The 19,127-nt window shown below is 42.6% G+C and overlaps 1 protein-coding gene across 5 annotated transcripts in view; it reads right to left on the reverse strand.

Moving 5' to 3' along the window:
* TLK2 (tousled like kinase 2) overlaps positions 1-19,127 on the reverse strand; it is a 143,456-nt gene that overhangs the window by 92,607 nt on the left and 31,722 nt on the right. For 4 of the 5 annotated variants that reach the window (XM_050764844.1, XM_050764842.1, XM_050764841.1 and 1 more), the window contains exons 3-5: positions 3,278-3,349; positions 1,826-1,895; positions 923-966 (exon numbers count right to left, since the gene is read on the reverse strand). In XM_050764844.1, the coding sequence (XP_050620801.1) occupies positions 923-966; positions 1,826-1,895; positions 3,278-3,349 (186 nt within the window). Of the gene's footprint in view, positions 1-922; positions 967-1,825; positions 1,896-3,277; positions 3,350-17,185; positions 17,332-19,127 lie in introns of all 5 variants that reach the window. The other variant, XM_050764843.1, reaches the window with a different exon arrangement.

The following is a 19,127-nucleotide window of genomic DNA, read 5'->3' on the forward strand; positions in this document are numbered from 1 at the left end:
CAAGTCAAATTCTGCTAACTTTTTAATGAGATTTTTAAGAAGGAGCTCCAGCAGAAATATACCAAGATATAAAGAAAACATGGCTAGAAAGCTGAAGGTATACATGATTTTGAAAGGACATGAGAGAAGAATGTTTTCCCTTCTTGTCTCAAAATACACGAAGCAGAAATGCAGTGGTGCAGTGGATGTTAGTGTCTTTAGTAACCACTAACGATGGGTCAGGGAACTCACTACATGTTCCACTGGACTAAAGGGAGGAGGACAAAAGAAGAGTCCAAGTCATTCCACCTCAATCTTTGTAAGACACAAAACCTCGTCTGGCCAAGAGAAAAATCACCTCATTTGTGAATTCTTACATCATCACAGACAAGACACATAATAAATTTAAATTTAGGAAGGCAGCAGCAGTTTTCTCTTACTGAGAGATGGGGCAGCATTAACTGATGAAGATGGGGAGAAAGGGAAGAAGAGTACAGTAAAGGCAAAACATTACTTTCTTTCTTTCTTTTTTTTGGGGTTGGGGGAGACAGGGTCTCACTGTCACCCAGGCTGCAGTGCAGATCACGGCTCACTGCAGCCTCAACTTCTCAGGCTCAAGTGATCCTCCCACCTCAGCCTCCCAGGCAGCCAGGACTACAGGTGAGTGCCACCACACCTGGCTAATTTTTCTATTTTTTTGTAGAGACAGGGTTTCCCCATGTTGCCCAGATTGGTCTCGAACTCCTGGGTTCCAGCGATCCTCCCATCTCGGCCTCCCAAAGTGCTGGGATTACAAGCATAAGCCACGTCGCCTGGCCAAAATATTACTTTCTAAAGCCTCAAATGAACACAAGGATTCAGGTTTTTTAAAAAAAATCACTACAGAGTTTGGTTTTTTGTTTGGTTTTTTTTGTTGTTTGTTTTTTCAAAAAATGTAACTTACCTCAAAGTAATCACTAATTTTATGTCCCCTAGGAGTGCCTTTCCCTGAAAATGAAACCAAAGTAAATACAGTTTTTCCAATACACATATAAACCATCATTCACTAAAATGTACTATACATTCAGTAACTACATACATTGCTATAAACCCAAGCGTCACCTTTACTTGTAACAAATGAGCCAAAATACCTTAGCCTAAGAACAGACTATTTCCTCCATAAAATAAAGGACTGAACAAGCAGTGAAAGGAAGAATTTTTCACAGCTTTAAGATTCAGTAATTTTTCTTGTCACTTTGGGAGAATTTTGCTCCCAAAGACAAAATGAACTATCTGCAGATTTTAAAAGATAAGAAGGATGCAACAAGACTGGGCTTTCTATTCCTTAGAATGGGAGAAAAAAAAGCCAAGCCATTTTTTCTTTCTTTGATTATATAAAGATATTTGGCAGTATAACCATCATGTTTACAGATTTATCCCAGTGGGTTCCAATATTCAACTAAACAACTGCCATGGAAGATCTGTAGGCAGAAAGGACAGTAATGTAAATGAAGCAGTTCCAGCTGGCTGTCATTAACAAATCACTGATCTAACACAAGTTAAGAGTTAAAACTCTGACATAACCTCTTTTTTGTACAATATATGCTTGGTGTAAAGAAAAACCTGTGGTTAAGAAGATTGTTAGCTTACAACAGGGAAAACAAAGAGTTCCCGAAGAACTAACACTGTTTTGTCAGGTGTATATCAAATGGCAAGTCTGTAATAAACAGTCTGATATTCCCTTAAGATACACAAACCGCCTTTATCAGGAATCCCTGTGTACAAACTAATTATTTAGTTTGAGTTAGAAAATTCTATCTAAGTACATTAGAATTGAGTACTTTTGTTGATACGAAATTATTACTACCTTGGCTAGTTTCATATGGTTCAGCTTTTCTTTTCCGATTTCGCTGGTCATTCTGCTTTTTCTCGGGAGTCTGTTAAAAACCATATACGTCACAATTAGCATTTTGGTAAATTTTTCACATTAGGAAAACAGCGAGTATACACAAAATACATAAACAGATATAACTGGTCCAGACAAGTCCTGAATCACTGTCTTCCTCTTAAAACTGAGTATAATCAAAGAGTATTAGGGTCTAGAACCAACCCATCCACACAATTTTTGTCAAACTGCTTAAAATATCAGAGCTTCAGTTTATTCATCTGTAAATCAGAGGTACTACAAAACTTTCATAAGATATTTAATAGAGCACAAATGTAGGACAAATGTCCACCATACGTTAAGTTCTCAGAAAACTGCTGTTACAGTACTTCTACTTTAAATCCAATCTTTTTTCCAAAGAGGAGAGATCTGCAAAGTGCAAAGTAGGTGGCTACAGACTTACACTTAGACCTATCTACAGGCAGCTAGGTTATATGCCTTAAAAAAAAACAAAAACAAAAAACAAAACAAAAAAAACCTTGTGCATGAGGGCTGTGAAAAGCTAAGCAAATGAACAAAAAATCTTGACCAGGCACTGTGGCTCATGTCTGTAATTCCAGCACTTTGAAGGCTGAGGTGGGAGGATGGCTTGAGTTCCAGACCAGTTTGGGCAGCACAGCGAGACCCCGTCTCTATAAAAATATTTTAAAAAATTAGCCGGGCATGGTGGCACCTAGCTATTCAGGAGGCTGAGACAGGAGGACTGCTTGAGTTCAGGAGTGTCAGGTTACAATCAGCTATGATTGCCCCACTGCACCCCGGCCTGCATGACAGAGTGAGGCCATGTCTCGAAAAAAGTTGTAAAAATAAAATCAGTCAATCAATTTTATCTTCCATTTAAACAGGAACAATATTGCAAATTTCTATCCTTTATTGATGGCAACTAAGCAAAAATTTTAAAATATATAAGATCCACACATGATTATAATAATAAAAACTCATGAGGGCCACATCACAGCTGTACGTATGCAAAGGGCACACAACTCAAAGCGGAGCAATTGACACACAGTCTAACAGCACCCAGGGAGTTAATTAAGCAGTGCTATCTTTTCTCTGAGATGGGGGTCTCACTCTGTCGCCCAGGCTCTGCAGTGGTGCCACCACAGCTCACTGCAGCCTCATCCTCCCAGGCACAAACAATCCTCCCACCTTAGCCTCCAAGTAGCTGGGGCCACAGCTATGCACCACCACGCCCTGCTAAGTTTTTTTGTAGAAATGAGTTCTTACTATGTTGCCCAGGCTGGTCTCGAACTCCCAGCCTCAAGCAATCTGCCCACCTCCGCCTCCCGAAGTGATGGGATTATAGCCTTGAGTCACCAAGCCTCGCCCAAAAGTGGAAGTATGAAAAGTCTTGCCATGAACGTAGCTTCTTACCTCTACTTCTTTATCACTCAAGGATCCCACGCTACACAAACTCTGGTTGGAAGACTCACTATTAAGTGGTCCCTGAAAGAAAAAAAAATCATAAATAAATAAATTTTAATTTAAGAGGATAGTAAAACTGAAGAAGAAGAAGCCTGATGGTTTTTTTTTTTTTTTTAGACGGAGTTTCACTCTTGTCACCTAGGCTGGAGTGCAGTGGCATGATCTCGGCTCGCTGCAACCTCTGCCTCCTGGGTTCAAGCGATTCTCCCACCTCACCCTCCCAAGTAGCTGGGATTACAGGTGCTCACCACCACATCCAGCTAATCTTTGTATTTTTAGTAGAGATGGGGTTTCACCATGTTGGCCAGGCTGGTCTCAAACTCCTGACCTCAGGTGATCAGCCTGTCTCAACCTCCCAAAGTGCTGGGATTACAGGCATGAGCCACCACACCGGGCCAAAGCCTGATGATTCTGATGACTATCTCAGGTCAGAGAAGGCAAAAGTTAACTGCATCAACTTCAAGCCAACCTGAATAGAACTCAACTGCGGTGCTGTACCCTCCATATTAAAATTATCTACCATTATTTTCATTTATTTTACAAACTCTGTACTCATGTGCAGATTTTCCCTTCTATAGTACTTCCACATGTACCAAATTGTTTATGGAAAATAAACATGAGAAATCAACTCTCTTGGCCTCTTATAACACAAAAAAACAGTACCTGAAAGTTGAGATGTTAAGGGGTATATTAAGAGTTCCTTGAAGCATGGTCAAAGCTCATATGAAGGAAATGTTTTTCTAAGCTAAGCCTTATGGAGGCATGAATGCTAGCTCAAAAAAGGTTTACAGGAGACTGACACAGAGAATAACAGTATAAGGAAGCTCCACTACCTGCTCCTCAGTGGAAGCAGCGAAAATTATCAAACAACAAGCACTCAAAGTCTCTGAGTCCTAAAGGCAAACAGGAAATGAAGAAACAGGCTGAGCATGGTGGCTCATGCCTATAATCCAAGCATTTTGGGAGGCTGTAGTGGGTAGATCACTTGAGGTCAGGAGTTTGAGACCAGGCTGGCCAACATGATGAAACCCCGTCGTTACTAAAAATATAAAAATTGGCCAGGCATGGTGGCTCACACCTGTAATCTCAGCACTTTGGGAGGCTGAGGCAGGTAGATCACCTAAGGTCAGTTCAAGACCAGCCTGGTCAGCATGGTGAAACCCCATCTCTACTAAAATTGGCCAGGCCATGGTAGCAGGCACCCGTAATCCCAGCTACTCAGGAGGCTGAGGCAGGAGAATTGCTTGAACCCAGGAGGTGGAGGCTGCAGTGAGCCAAGATCACACTACTGCACTCCAGCCTGGGTGACAAGAGCAAGGGTCCACCTCAAAAAAAAAAAAAAAAAAAAACACAAAAAATTAGCTCAGCATGGTGGCGCATGCCTGCAATCCCAGCTACTCGGGAGGCTGAGGCGGGAGAATCTCCTGAACCCAGGTGGCAGAGGTTGCAGTGAGCCAAGATCACACCACTGCACTTTAGCCTAGGCGACAGTGAGACTCTGTCTCAAAAAAAAAAAAAAAAAAAAAAAAAAAGAAACATTTATTCAATAAACTCTACGAAAATTCAGTCAGAAAAGTGACAGTCTGGAATCTGAACAAAGATCCATCAGCTAGGCTCTGGGTGCTGCAGCCAAGAACGCAAGTGTCCCCTTTCCCCAAAATCCAAGCCTGAGGGCTTTTTTTTTTTTTTTTTTTTTTTTTTGAGACAGGGTCTTGCTTTTGCCCTTGTTTTGTTGTCCAGGCTGGAGGGCAGTGGTGCGATCTTGTCTCACTGCTACCTCTGCCTCCTGGGTTCAAGCGATTCTCCCGCCTCAGCCTCCCGAGTAGCTGGGATTACAGGTACACGCCACCACAAAATCAGCTAATTTTTGTATTTTTAGTAGAGATGGGTTTTTTTTGTGTTTTTTTTTTTTTGAGATGGAGTTTCACACTGTCGCCTAGGCTGGAATGCAGTGGTGCAATCTCAACTCACTGCAAGCTCCGCCTTCTGGGTTCACGCCATTCTCCTGCCTCAGCATCCCGAGTAGCTGGGACTACAGGCGCCCGCCACCATGCCCAGCTAATTTTTTTATTTTGTTTAGTAGAGATGGGATTTCACCATATTAGCCAGGATGGTCTCTATCTCCTGACCTCGTGATCTGCCCGCCTCGGCCTCCCAAAGTGCTGGGATTACAGGTGTTAGCCACCGTGCCTGGCCCAAGAGATGGGGTTTTACCATATTTGCCAGGAGGGGCTCGAACCCTGGCCTCAAGTGATTTGCCTGCCTCAGTCTCCCACAGTACTAGGATTACAGGTGTGAGCACTGCACTCAGCCCCGAGGGCTCTCTTTATTCCTGGGAGGGATGCAACTTCAGCATTTCTCATCCTGCCCTGACTTCTGTTGCTAAGGCTAAGTCTCGGGCAAGTACCATCAGAGGCAGGGGCTCCCTTCTTCTGCTCAATCCCTACTTGTGGAAAAGGGGCCCTTTCATAGGCATGATACTGAGAATACTGGGAACCCAAAGACCCTTTTCCCCAGCTCATGGGACAGTGGTTCCACAACAGGAGAGACAAGCCAAGAGGACCCCAGGCTGCTACCTGCCCCACACCCTCCTAGAGCTGGGGTAGCATTCACAGAAAAGCTTGCCATTGCCCCCACCTCTACCACTAGAACACTGGCTCAGATACTTTGCCTAAGGGAAGAAACAGGAACACAGAGTATCTCAAAGGACCTAACTTCACTTACAGGAGTGTGACAAGTTTCAGTCTAAGGGTGTTCCCAAAAACAATGGGGGTTGTGGTACTAGGCAAGTGGAAAGAGGATGTAAAGAAGATACAGCCTAGACTGCAGACTGGCTAGTTTGTAGGAGAGACCCAGGGCATAAAACAGCCACAAGGAGCCTTCCTTTTATAACTAATGACTAGTTCAGCAAGGCTGTAGAATACAAGATTGATAGACAAAAATCCATTTTTTAATACTTGCAATGAACAATCTGAAAATGAAGAAAATAATTCCATATACAGTAGCATCAAGAGGAAGAAATAATTCTATAGTATAAACAATAATAATTTATTATTGTTTCGCCATGTTGGCCAGGCTGGTCTCGAACTCCTGACCTCAGGTGATCCACCCACCTCCACCTCCCAAAGTGCTGGGATTACAGGCGTGAGCCACCACACCAGGCCAGGGCTGACTTCTTTGTAGAAATTAGTAGGCAAATTCTAACATGCATATGGAATTGCTAGGAACCAATTCTGAAAAAGTAGGAAGACTCATACTTCACCACCTAAAATAAAGCCACAGTAATCAAGACAGTACAGTACTAGCATAAGGTTAGATCAGTGGAATAGAATTGAGAGTCCAGGAATAAATCCATAATTGTGGTCAAATGATTTTTGACAAGGGTGCCAACACAATTCAATGAGGGAAAGAATAGTCTTTTCAGCAAATGGTGCCAGGAGTAGATAGCCACACGCAAAACAATGAAGTTGTACCCTTGCTTCACATCCACATAAAAATTAACTCAAAACAGACTGGGAGCAGTGGCTCACTCCTATAATCCCAGCACTCTGGCAGGCCAAGGTGGGTGGATCCCTTGAGCTCAGGAGTTCGAGACCAGCCTGGCCAACATGGTGAAACCCCATCTCTACCCAAAATACAAAAAATTAGCCAGGCATGGTGGTGTGCACCTGTGGTCCCAGCTACGTGGAGGCTGAGGTGGGCAGATCACATGAGCCCGTGAAGCAGAGGTTGCAGTGAGCCAAGATCACACCACTGCACACTGCACTCCAGCCTGGGTGACAGAGCCAAGATCGTTGTCTCAAAACAAAACAATTATGAGTAAAATAAGAACATGTTTATCACTTAATTTGAAAAGCAATTTTTTCCTATTTTTATGTTACTGCTGATATACAGAAATTATCAATTTTCATGGTTTTTAATCTTCATAATCATTTTCAGTCTTCTCCTTTCCTTTTTTTTGGAGATGGAGTTTCGCTCTGTAGCCCAGGCTGGAGTGCAAAGGTGTGATCTCAGCTCACTGCAACCCCTGCCTCCTGAGTTCAAGCAATTCTCCCGCCTCAGCCTCCCAAGTAGCTGGGATTACAAGCACACACCACCACGCCTGGCTAATTTTTTTGTATTTTTAGTAGAAAAGGGGTTTCACCATGTTGGCCAGGCTGATCTGGAACTCCTGCCTTCAAGTGATCCGTCCAGCTCAGCCTCCCAAAGTGCTGGGATTATAGCCATAAGCCACTGCGCCCGGCCCAGTTCCTTTCGATTTAATTGTTTCGGTACAAAATCATAGCATTTGTAAATAACAAGGTTTTATCTTCCTTTCTATAACTTATACCTCTTATCTGTTTTACATTTTACTGCACTGAATAAAACATGAAACAATAATCATAAAAAACATTTTTCCGTTCTTCATTTTCATGGTAACATCTCTAAAGCTTTACCATTAAAAACTATATTAACCCATTTATGCCTGAGGTTGCAAATTTTTTCTGTGAAAACTCAGACCTTGGTGATGACCTTGAGCAGTAGAATATAAATAACTCCCACAAGCTTAGCAACCCAATAATGAAACACTAAGCATAAATGGGCTAAGACCCCAAACGGACAAAACAATCTTGAAAAAGAACAAAGTTGGAGGTCCCACACTTCTTGATTTCAAAACTTACTACATGCCGGGCGCGAAGGCTCACACCTGTAATTCCAGCACTTTGGGAGGCCGAGGTGAGCAGATCACCTGAGGTCAGGAGTTTGAGACCAGCCTGGCCAACATGGTGAAACCCGGTCTCTACAAAAAATACAAAAATTAGCTGGGTGTGGTGGCAGGCGCCTGTAATTCCACCTACTCGGGAGGCTGAGGCAGGAGAATCACTTGAACCCGGGAGGAGGAGGTTGCAGTGAGCTGAGATCATGCCACAGAACTCCAGCCTGGGCTACAAAGACTCCGTCTCAAAAAAAAGAAAAAAAGGAAGAAAACAGGGAGAAAGTGTTATAGCGTTGAATTTAGCAACGATTTCTCGAATGTGACACCAAAAATAGGGATAAAAACAGTAAAAATACATAAAATAGGCATCAAAATTTAAAATCTCTGTGCATTAAACGACACAATCAACAGAATAAAAAGGAAACCCATGGAATGGGAGAAAATAATTGCAATTTATATATATGGTAAGGCATTAATAACCCAAATATATGAATAACTGCTACAACTCAACAACAAAATAACAACCCAATTAAAAAAATGGGCAAAGGACTTGAACAGATATTTCTCCAAAGATATAAAAATGGCCAACGACCACATGAAAAGATGCTCAAAGTCACTAATTTCAGGAAACTGCAACTCACAACAAGACATCACCTCATATCCATTGAGGTGGCTACTACCAAGAAAACAAAAAACCAACCAACCCCACAAAATAACAAGTATTGGTGAGGAAGTGGAGTAACTAGAATACTTGTACACTGTTGATGGGAATGTAAAATGGTGTAGCCACTATGGAAAACTATGGCAGTTCCTCCAAAACAGAATTACCGTATGATACAACAATTCCATTTCTGGGAATATACCCAAAACAGTTGAAAGCAGGGCCTCAAAGAGATAGCTGTGCAACCATGTTCACAGCAGTATTATTCACAATAGCCAAAAGGTGGAAGCAACTCAAATACCCATCAACAAATGAATGGATAAAAAATGTGGTGTATACATGAAATTCTACATTCTACAACATGGATAAACCCTGAGAGCATTATGCTAAGTGAATAAGCCAGTCACAAGAAGACAAATACTTTGTGATTACACTTAGATGAGGCACCTATAATAGTCAAATTCATAGAGACAAAGTAGAATGGTAGCTGCCAGGGATTTTGGGGGAAGGTAGATATGAGGAGTTGTTTAATGGGCATTTTAGTTTTCAATTTCTGAGGTTAAAAAAGTTCTGGAGATTGGCTGCAAACAATGTGAATGTATTTACTACTGAACTGTGCACTTAAAAATGGTTAAGATGGTGGGCCGGGAGCAGTGGCTCAGGGCCGGGCGCGGTGCCTCACGCCTGTAATCCCAGCACTTTGGGAGGCCAAGGCAGGTGGATCACCTGACACCAGGAGTTTGAAACAAGCCTGGCCAATATGGCGAAACCCCATCTCTATTAAAAATAAAAATTAGCCGGGTGTGGTGGCGGGCGCTTGTAATCTCAGCTACTCAGGAGGCTGAGACAGAAGAATGGTTTGAACCCAGGAGGCGGAGGTTGCAGTGAGGCAAGATAGCACCACTGCACTCCAACCTGGGCAACAAGAAGGAAACTCCATCTTAAAAACAAACAAACAAAAAAAAAGGTTAAGATAGTAAATTTTATGTTACGTGTATTTTACCACAAGTAAAAAGTTTTTGAAACTGTATTGTTTTTAAAATTACAAAGTAGGAATAACTACTGAGTTTATCCAATTTTTTTTTTTTTAATTATTATTGACTGGGCATGGTGGCTCACACCTGTAAGCCCAGAACTTTGGGCAGCTGAGGTGGTGTATCATTTGAGGTCAGGAGTTCGAGACCAGCCTGGTCAACATGGTGAAACCCCCATATCTACAACAAATACAAAAATTAGCCAGGTGTGGTAGCACACACCTGTAGTCCCAGATACTTGGGAGGCTAAGGCAGAAGAATCGCTTGAACCCAGGAGGTGGAGGTTGCAATGAGCTGAGATTGCACCACTGCACTCCAGACTGGGCAATAGAGTGAGACTCCGTCTCCAAAAAAAAAAAAATTATTATTTATTTGCTGTGTTGTAAAGTAATAACAATAATAACTAACACTTACGTAGCACTTTTTTAAAACACAATCCTCAAAAGCTGACATTATGTAGCACTTTACAGGCAAGATATTCTGTGTTAGTACATTTAATCCTCACAGCTTATAAAAACAGACCCGGCCGGGCGCGGTGGCTCAAGCCTGTAATCCCAGCACTTTGGGAGGCCGAGACGGGTGGATCACAAGGTCAGGAGATCGAGACCATCCTGGCTAACACGGTGAAACCCCGTCTCTACTTAAAAAAAATACAAAAAACTAGCCGGGCGAGGTGGCGGGCGCCTGTAGTCCCAGCTACTAGGGAGGCTGAGGCAGGAGAATGGTCTAAACCCGGGAGGCGGAGCTTGCAGTGAGCTGAGATCCGGCCACTGCACCCCAGCCTGGGCGACAGAGCAAGACTCTGTCTCCAAAAAAACAAAAAAAAAAAAAAAAAAAAAAACAGACCCTTGGCAGGGCGCAGTGGGCTCACGCCTGTAATCCCAGTACTTTGGGAGGCTGAGTTGGGTGGACCATGAGGTCAGGAGTTCGAGACCAGCTTGGCCAACATGGTGAAACCCCATCTCTATTAAAAATACAAAAATTAGCTGGGCATGGTGCCGGGAACCTGTAATCCCAGCTACTCAGGAGGCTGAGGCAGAAGAATCGCTTGAAACCAGGAGGCGGAGGTTGCAGTGAGCTGACATCACACCACTGTACTCCAGCCTTGGCAACAAGAGCAAAACTCCGTCTCAAAAAAAAAATAAAAAGGCCAGGCGAGATGGCTCATGCCTGTAATCCCAGCACTTCGGGTGGCCGAGGCGGGTGGATCACAAGGTCAGGAGTTTAAGACCAGCCTGACCAAGATGGTGAAACTCTGTCTCTACTAAAAATACAAAAAATTAGCTGGATGTGGTAGCGGGCGCCTGTAATCCCAGCTGCTCTGGAAGCTGAGGCAGAGAACTGCTTGAACTCAGGAGGTGGAGGTTGCAGTGAACCAAGATCACACCACTGCACTCTAGCCTGGGTGACAGAGCGAGACTCCGTCTCAAAAAACAAAACAAAACAAAACAAAAAAAAAAAACTCACAAAAATATATTCAACTGATTTTTTACAAAAGTACAAAAGCAATTTAATAGGGTGCACCCCTGTGATCCCAACACTTTGAGAGCATGAGGGGGGAGGATCGTCTGAGGATCACTCGCTTGAGGATCACTTGAGCCCAGGAGTTTGAGACCAGCCTGGGCAACAAAGTGAGATCTGATCTGTACAAAAACATGAAAAAATTAGCCAGCCATGGTGGCACTGTCTGTAGTCCTAGCTCCTAGCTACTCAGAAGGCTGAGGCGGGAGCTCAGGAGTGCAAGTGCAAGGTTACAGTGAATTATGATCACACCACTGCACTCCAGCCTGGACAACATAGTAAAACCCTCTTTAAAAAAAAAAAAAAAGGCAATTTAATAAATTACATAAATTGAAAAAAAGAGACTTTTAAATAAATGCTACTGGAACAACTAGATGCATAGGCAAAAACAAACAAACAAACAAACAAACCTTGCTTACACCTTATAAAATATTAACTCGGCCAGTGCAGTGGCTCACGCCTGTAATCCCAGCACTTTGGAAGGCCGAGGCAGATGGATCACCTGAGGTCTGGTGTTCGAGACCAGCCTGGCCAACGTGGTAAAACCCCATCTCTACTAAAAATACAAAAAATTAGCCGGGCATGGCAGCGGGTGCCTGTAATCCCAGCAACTTGGTAGCCTGAGGCAGGAGAATCGCTTGAACCTGAGAGGCAGAGGTTGCACTGAGCTGAGATCACACCATTGCACTCCAGCCTGGGCAACAAGAGCAAAACTTCGTCTCAAATAATAATAATAATAACAATAAATAGATAAATAAATAAAATTTTAAAAGAGAAAAAACAAAATAGATCAAGAACTTAAATATAAAACATAAAACTGTTAGGAAAAAAGGGGAGAAAAATCTCTACAACCTAGAACTAAGCCAACAGTTCCTAGACTTGACAGCAAAAGCTCTAATCCACAAAAGGAAACATTGATAAATGGAACTTCATCAAAAGTACAGAGTAAGACCCTGTAAACAGGATGAAGAAACAAATTACTGACTGGAAGAAAATATTTTCAAGCCACACATCTACCAAAGAACTTGAGATTAGACTATCTAAAGAATTCCAATTAGAAAACTGGCAAAAAATATGAACAGACATTTTACTAAAGAGGATGCAGGCCGGGGCGGTGGCTCACCAACACTTTGGGAGGCTGAGGTAGGCGGATTACCTGAGGTCGGGAGTTCGAGACCAGCCTGACCAACAAGGAGAAACCCCATCTCTACTAAAAAATACAAAATTAGCCGGGCATGATGGTGCATGCCTGTAATCCCAGTTACTTGGGAGGCTGAGGCAGGAGAACTGCTTGAACCCGGGAGGCAGAGGTTGCAGCGAGCCAAGACCATGCCATTTGTACTCCAGCCTGGGCAATAAGAGCGAAACTCCATCTCAAAAAAAAAAGAGGTGGGGAGTGATGTAAAGAAGGTTAATGAGGCTGGGCGTGGTGGCTCAAGCCTGTAATCCCAGCACTTTGGGAGGCCAAGACGGGCAGGTCACTAGGTCAGGAGATCGAGACCATCCTGGCTAACACAGTGAAACCCTGTCTCTACTAAAAAATACAAAAAACTAGCCGGGCGAGGTGGCGGGTGCCTGTAGTACCAGCTACTCGGGAGGCTGAGGCAGGAGAATGGCATAAACCTGGGAGGCGGAGCTTGCAGTGAACTGAGATCGCGGCACTGCACTTCAGCCTGGGAGACAGAGCAAGACTCCGTCTCAAAAAAAAAAGATGGTTAATGAGCACAAGAAAAGATGTTCAACATATTAGCCTTTAGGGAAATAAAAGTTTAAACCACAATGAGATTTCATTACACACCTATAAGAACGGTTAAAATAAAAAATAGCAACAACACTAAACGCTGTCCAGGATGTAGAGAAACTGAATCACTTACATATACTGCTGGTGAGAATGTAAAAAGGTAAAGCCTTTTTTGTTTGACGGTTTCTTTTAAAACTAAAAATGCCGCCAGGAGCGGTGGTTCACATCTGTAATCTCAGCACTTTGGGAGGCCAAGGCGGGCGGACCGTGAGGTCAGGAGATTGAGACCATCCTGGCTAACACAGTGAAACCCCGTCTCTACTAAAAAACAAAAAATTAGCCGGGCGTGGTGGCGGGCGCCTGTAGTTCCAGCTACTCGGGAGGCTGAAGCAGGAGAATGGCGTGAACTCGGGAGGCGGAGCTTGCAGTGAGCTGAGATCGTGCTACTGCACTACAGTCTGGGTGACAGAGGAAGACTCCGTCTCAAAAAAAAAAAAAACAAAACACTAAAACTTATCATTTGACCCAGCAATTGCACTCTTGAACATTTATTCCAGAGAAAGAAAAACATGTTGGTGTAAAAACCTCTATAAGAATGTTCATAGTAGCTTTATTCATAATACCCAAAAACTGGAAACAAACCAAATGTCCTTGTGGAGGCAATGGTTAAGCCAAGTGTACTATATCCACACCATGGAACACTACACAGAAATAAAAAGGAATGGCCTATTTATACATGCAAAATCTTGGAACTTCAAGGAAATTATGCTGAGTGAAAAAAGTCAATCTCAAAAAGCTGTAGGCTGGGTGCAGTGACTCACACCTGTAATCCTAGCACTTTGGGAGACCAAGGCAGGAAGACTGCTTGAACCCAGGATGTCAAGACCAGCCTGGCCAATATAGTGAGACCCTGTCTCCACAAAAAATTTAAAAATTAGCTAGCGTGGTGGTGTGCACCTGTAGTCCCAGCTGCTCTGGAGGCTGAGATGGGAGGATCTCAGCTTGAACCTAGGAGGCAGAGACCACAGCGAGCTAAGATCGCACCACTGCATTCCAGTCTGAGTGACAGGGAGAGACTCTGTCTCAAAATAAAAGGTTGTGTACTTTGTGACTCCATTTATATATATTATATTCTTGAAATAATGAAATTAGGCCGGGCGCGGTGGCAAGGAATCCCAATAGAGGTTGTAGTTGGTCAAGGATTGAAACCCCGTTTACTAAAAAATACAAAAAACTAGGGGAGTGAGGTGGCGGGCGCCTGTGGCTACAAAGGTAGAATGGCGTGAACCCGGGAGGCGGAGCTTGCAGTGAGCTGAGATCCGGCCACTGCACTTGTGACAGAGCGAGACTCCGTCTCAAAAAAAAAAAAAAAAGTAATGAAATTATACAGGAAAATAGGTTTGTAGTTGTCAAGGATTAAGGTTTCAAAGGAGAGTGGGTGGGTGTGGCTACAAAGGTATAGCAGGAAAGAGCCTTGTGATGAAGTAGTTCTGCATCTTGACTGCAGTGTAAACACACACACCTACACACACACACACACACACACACAAATGATTCATGTATAACTTCAAATCTGAATTAGTCCTATGGATTGTATCAATGTCAATGTTTTGGTTTTAATAATGTACTAGAATTCTACAGGAGGAGAGATGCAGGGTGCATGAACAGAACCTTCCTATACATTTTGTACAACTCCCTGCCAATCTCAAATTGATTACTCTGAAATAAAAAGATTTTTCTGAAGTGTTTGGGTTTTTATGTATTACTTATTACTGTAAAGTAATATTATATATTATGTATTACTTATTACTGTAAAGTAATAATAAAAAAATAATAAACAGGTAGCATTTGCTAGGGCCAGGTATATCAGGACATTTAATCTTCATAACAACCTGTTATGAGCTGAACTATGTCTTCCCAAAATTCCTGTGTTGAAGCCCTAATCTCCAGTACTTTAGTGTATTTGGAGATAGAAGCGTAAATCCAATAAAACTGGTATTCTTATGAGAGGAGATCAGGACAAAGAATGAGACAGAGCAAGTGAGCACGCACAGACATGTATGCACACAGAGGGACTACAATATGAGGCCACAGGAAGGAGGCAGACATCTGCAAGCCAAGGAGAAAGGCCTCAGAAGAAACCAAACCTGCTGACACCTTGCTATTGCACTTCTAGCCTCCAGAACTATAAGAAAATAAATTTCTGTTGTTTAAGCCACACACTCTGTGGTATCTGTTATGGCTGCCCTACCTTGTGAGGTAGCTGCTCTTATTACTCACTTACAGATGAGGAAAGCGTAAGAGAAGATCAATAAACTCATTCAAGGTCACACAGCCATTAGGAAGCAAAGTCAAGATCTGAACCAAGGCTATCTGGTTCAGAAAAAGTACTCCTCACCATTAAGCCATACTTAGTCTATAGGTGCTGTTACGACAGAATGCCTGAGACTGGGTAATTTTTTTTGCAGACAGGGTCTCGCTCTGTTACCCAGGCTGGAATGCAGTATTCCAATCCTGGCTCGCTGCAGTCTTGATCTCTGGGCTCAAGCAATCCTCTGGCCTCAGCTTCCCAAGTAGCTGGGATTACAGGCATGCGCCACCATGTCTGGCTAATTTTTGTGTTTTTGTAGAGAGGGGGTTTCACCACTTTGCCCAGGCTGGTCTCGAACTCAGGCTCAAGCACTACGCTCGCCTCCACCTCCCAAAGTGCTGGGATTACAGGCATGAGCCACTGCACCCAGCAGACTGGGTAATTTACGAAAAACAGAAATTTAATTTCTCACAGTTCTGGAGGCTGGGAAGTACAATGTCAAGGCACCAGCAGGTTAGGCGTCTGGTGAGGGTCCAGGCTCTGCTTCCAAGATGGTGCCTTGAACACTGTGTCCTCCAGAGGGAAGGAATTCCTTCATCCTCACAAAGTAGAAGGCAGAAGGGCAAGAGGGAATGGATACTGTCCTCACATGGCAAGGTGTAAAAACAGACAAGGTTACGCCATTAAGCCTTTAAAAGGATACCTAGTCCCATTCATAAGAGGAGAAGCTGTCTTTACCTAATCACCTCTTAATACACTGGCAACACCTGAATTTTGGAGGGGACACATTCAAACCACAGCACTGACTGTAGACATATTAATGAGTTTTTAAACACTGAACATGTCTGACATTCCTAGGATAAACTACTTGAAACAAAACAAAGGAATAATCTGCTGTGGCCATTTGCTAGCATTTTTATTTGAATTTAAACATCTATACATTCATAAATGAGATTAGGTTATACTTCTACTTTTTCATGTTTGTCATTTTGCTGTCAGTTGTTTACTTCTATCTTATTATTCAACATGAGAAATATCTGCTTCTTAAAAGGTTAGGAAAGACCAGGAGTGGTGGCTCACATCTATAATCTCAACAATTTGGGAGGCTGAGGAGGGAAGATTACTTGACCCCAAGGGTTCCAGACCATCTTGGGCAGCACAGCAAGATCCCATCTCTACAAAAAATTAGAAAATTACCTGGGTGTGGTGGCCCATGCCTGTGGTCCCAGCTACTTGGGAGGGCTGAGGTAGGGGAACTGCCTGAGCCCAGGAGGTCGAGGCTGCAGTGAACCATGTTTGTACCACTGCACTCCAGCCTGGGTGACAGAGCAAGATCCTGTCTCAAAAAATAAATAAATAAATAAATAAATAAAAGGAGAAATCACCAATACCTACAGAGTGGACTTTTGCCCCCTTAAGGCGGTATGGGGCAGAGGAGGAAGTAGTTTTACAATCACCTCAATTTTTTTCTTGGTTACAGGAGTCTATTCTGGTTTTGGTTTTTTTGTTGTTGTTGCTGAGATGGAGTCTCACTCTATTATTGCCCAGGCTGGAGTACAGTGGTGCAATCTTGGCTCACTGCAACCTCCACCTTCCAGGTTCAAGCGATTCTTGTGCCTCAGCACAAATTTTTGTATTTTTAGTAAAGACAGGGTTTTACCATGTTGCCCAGGCTGGTCTCAAGCTCCTGACTTAGCTGGATCCACCTGCCCTCGGCCTTCCAAAGTGCTGCGATTACAGACAGGAGCCACCGCGCCCAGCCCCTGTTCTGATTTTTATGTCTTATTTCATCAGTACTAATTCCTAGTGTCTTTGAAATTATTTATTCATTGAGACTTTCATATAACTAACAACATTCACTTCCAGTATTTTCTTTTTGTAAGTCCTCAGTACCTTTTGTTATATCCGATGTACTCTCCTTCATTTTGCCTTTTGTTTCCTAATTTTCCAACTCTTGATTATTTCCCATTCTTCTGTTTTGCAATGTATTTATTTCTTCTTGCATATTTATTGTTTTTTCCTCCTCTTTTCTAGATCTCCTAAAACCATAAATTGAATGGTAAATTCATACTCTGGTACATTAAATGCTTCTTTGTCCACATTATTTAAGTTTAACTATGTGGCATTTTATCTTATTTTCTTAGTAAAATAATCTGTTACTTGTCATTTTGCTATATAATAGCTATCTGGGAGAATGCTTACTAATATCCATGTCACTTGGGAGGGAAAATTATCCTTTAAAAGAGCCACCCACAGACTCAAAAAAAAAAAAAAAACTAGCAAATTTTTTAAATTAACTAGTCTGATATGTTAAATCAAAACTAATTTTGATAAGATCTCTCCATAAAAGCTCTACTGTTTATGACAACATTTAAACTGCCTCCCCCGTCTCCTTCTGATAATTTTCTAAGTAAAAAAATCAAATAGACAGTTTAGAAGAAGAACAAGAGTCAAGTTTCTTGTTTTTACAAGAGTACAGTTTGCAAAAATAAAGTAAAACATGTTTCTAATATACTTAAAATGTACTTTTTTTTTCGGAGGGGGATCTTAAAAAATACTTTAGTTATAAGCCTAGAGAAAATTCTGTGGGTAAATTATAAATCCATGAACACTGAGGTTAAGATGCAAATGTTGACTCCAGTCCTTCAGCACCACGAAGGAGGCTCATATAAACTAAGAAAAACTTGTAGAATAGAGGCCAAAGGTTAATCTTTCACTCCTGTAAAAGTTTAAATGTCAACATTTGCTGAGTTTCTAAAGTTTTCATTTCCTCCTTAGACCAAATTGGCAGCTTTCAACTGAGAACAGAAGACGAAAGTTAAGCCTGCCTAGATATGAAGAAGCACAGCTGCCAACAAAGTCAAACTGCCCCATACTCCAGTAAAGAAGATAATGCCATTTTAAAAACTAAGCGTCTCTATGCCTTTTATTTTAGTCATTAGTAGTACTACCTTTTCACACCATACCAGAGTCAAAATAACAATCAAAATAGTCTGACTCCCAGAGACCTTACAACATTCCTAGAAGTGAAACAGATGTGAAATCTGTTAGGTTGTTTTCTTACTTGATGTGTATAAACAGAAGAGTTCTAGGTCAAGTGAAAAAAGTTTAACCTTTTTTTTTTTTTTTTTTTTGAGACGGAGTTTCACTCTTTTTGCCCAGGCTGGAGTGCAATGGCATGATCTTGGCTCACCGCAACCTCCACCTCCCGGATTCAAGAGATTCTCCTGCCTCAGCCTCCTGAGTAGCTGGGATTACAGGCATGCGCCACCATGCCTGGCTAATTTTGTATTTTTTAGTAGAGACAGGGTTTCTCCATGTTGGCTGGGCTGGTCTTGAACTCCTGACCTCAGGCGATCTGCCCACCTTGGCCTCCCAAAGTGCTGGGATTACAGGCATGAGCCACTGCGCCCGGCGTTGTTGGTTTTTTTTTTGAGACGGAATCTTACACTGTCACCCAGGTTGGAGTGCAGTGGCATGATCTTAGCTCACTGCATCCTCCGCCTCCTGGGTTTAAGCAATTCTCCTGCCTCAACCTCCCGAGTAGCTGGGACTACAGGTGCGCACCACCACATCCAGCTATTTTTTTAATATTTTTAGTAGAGACAGGTGTTTCACCATATTGGCCAGGCTGGTCTCGAACTCCTGACCTCATGATCCGTCCGCCTTGGCCTCCCAAAGTGCAGGGATTACAGGCATGAGCCACTGTGCCTGGTCAAAAGTTTAACTTTAATCATAAAAACGAGAATCACAGATGCTCAATCAATTCCCAGATTGCAGTTTACAGATCTAGAACCCACTGAATGAAGAGAAGGTCAAGTTTCCATGAGGATGA

This window comes from Macaca thibetana, chromosome 16 (genome assembly GCF_024542745.1).
Source record: "Macaca thibetana thibetana isolate TM-01 chromosome 16, ASM2454274v1, whole genome shotgun sequence".
Classification (NCBI taxonomy): domain Eukaryota; kingdom Metazoa; phylum Chordata; class Mammalia; order Primates; family Cercopithecidae; genus Macaca; species Macaca thibetana.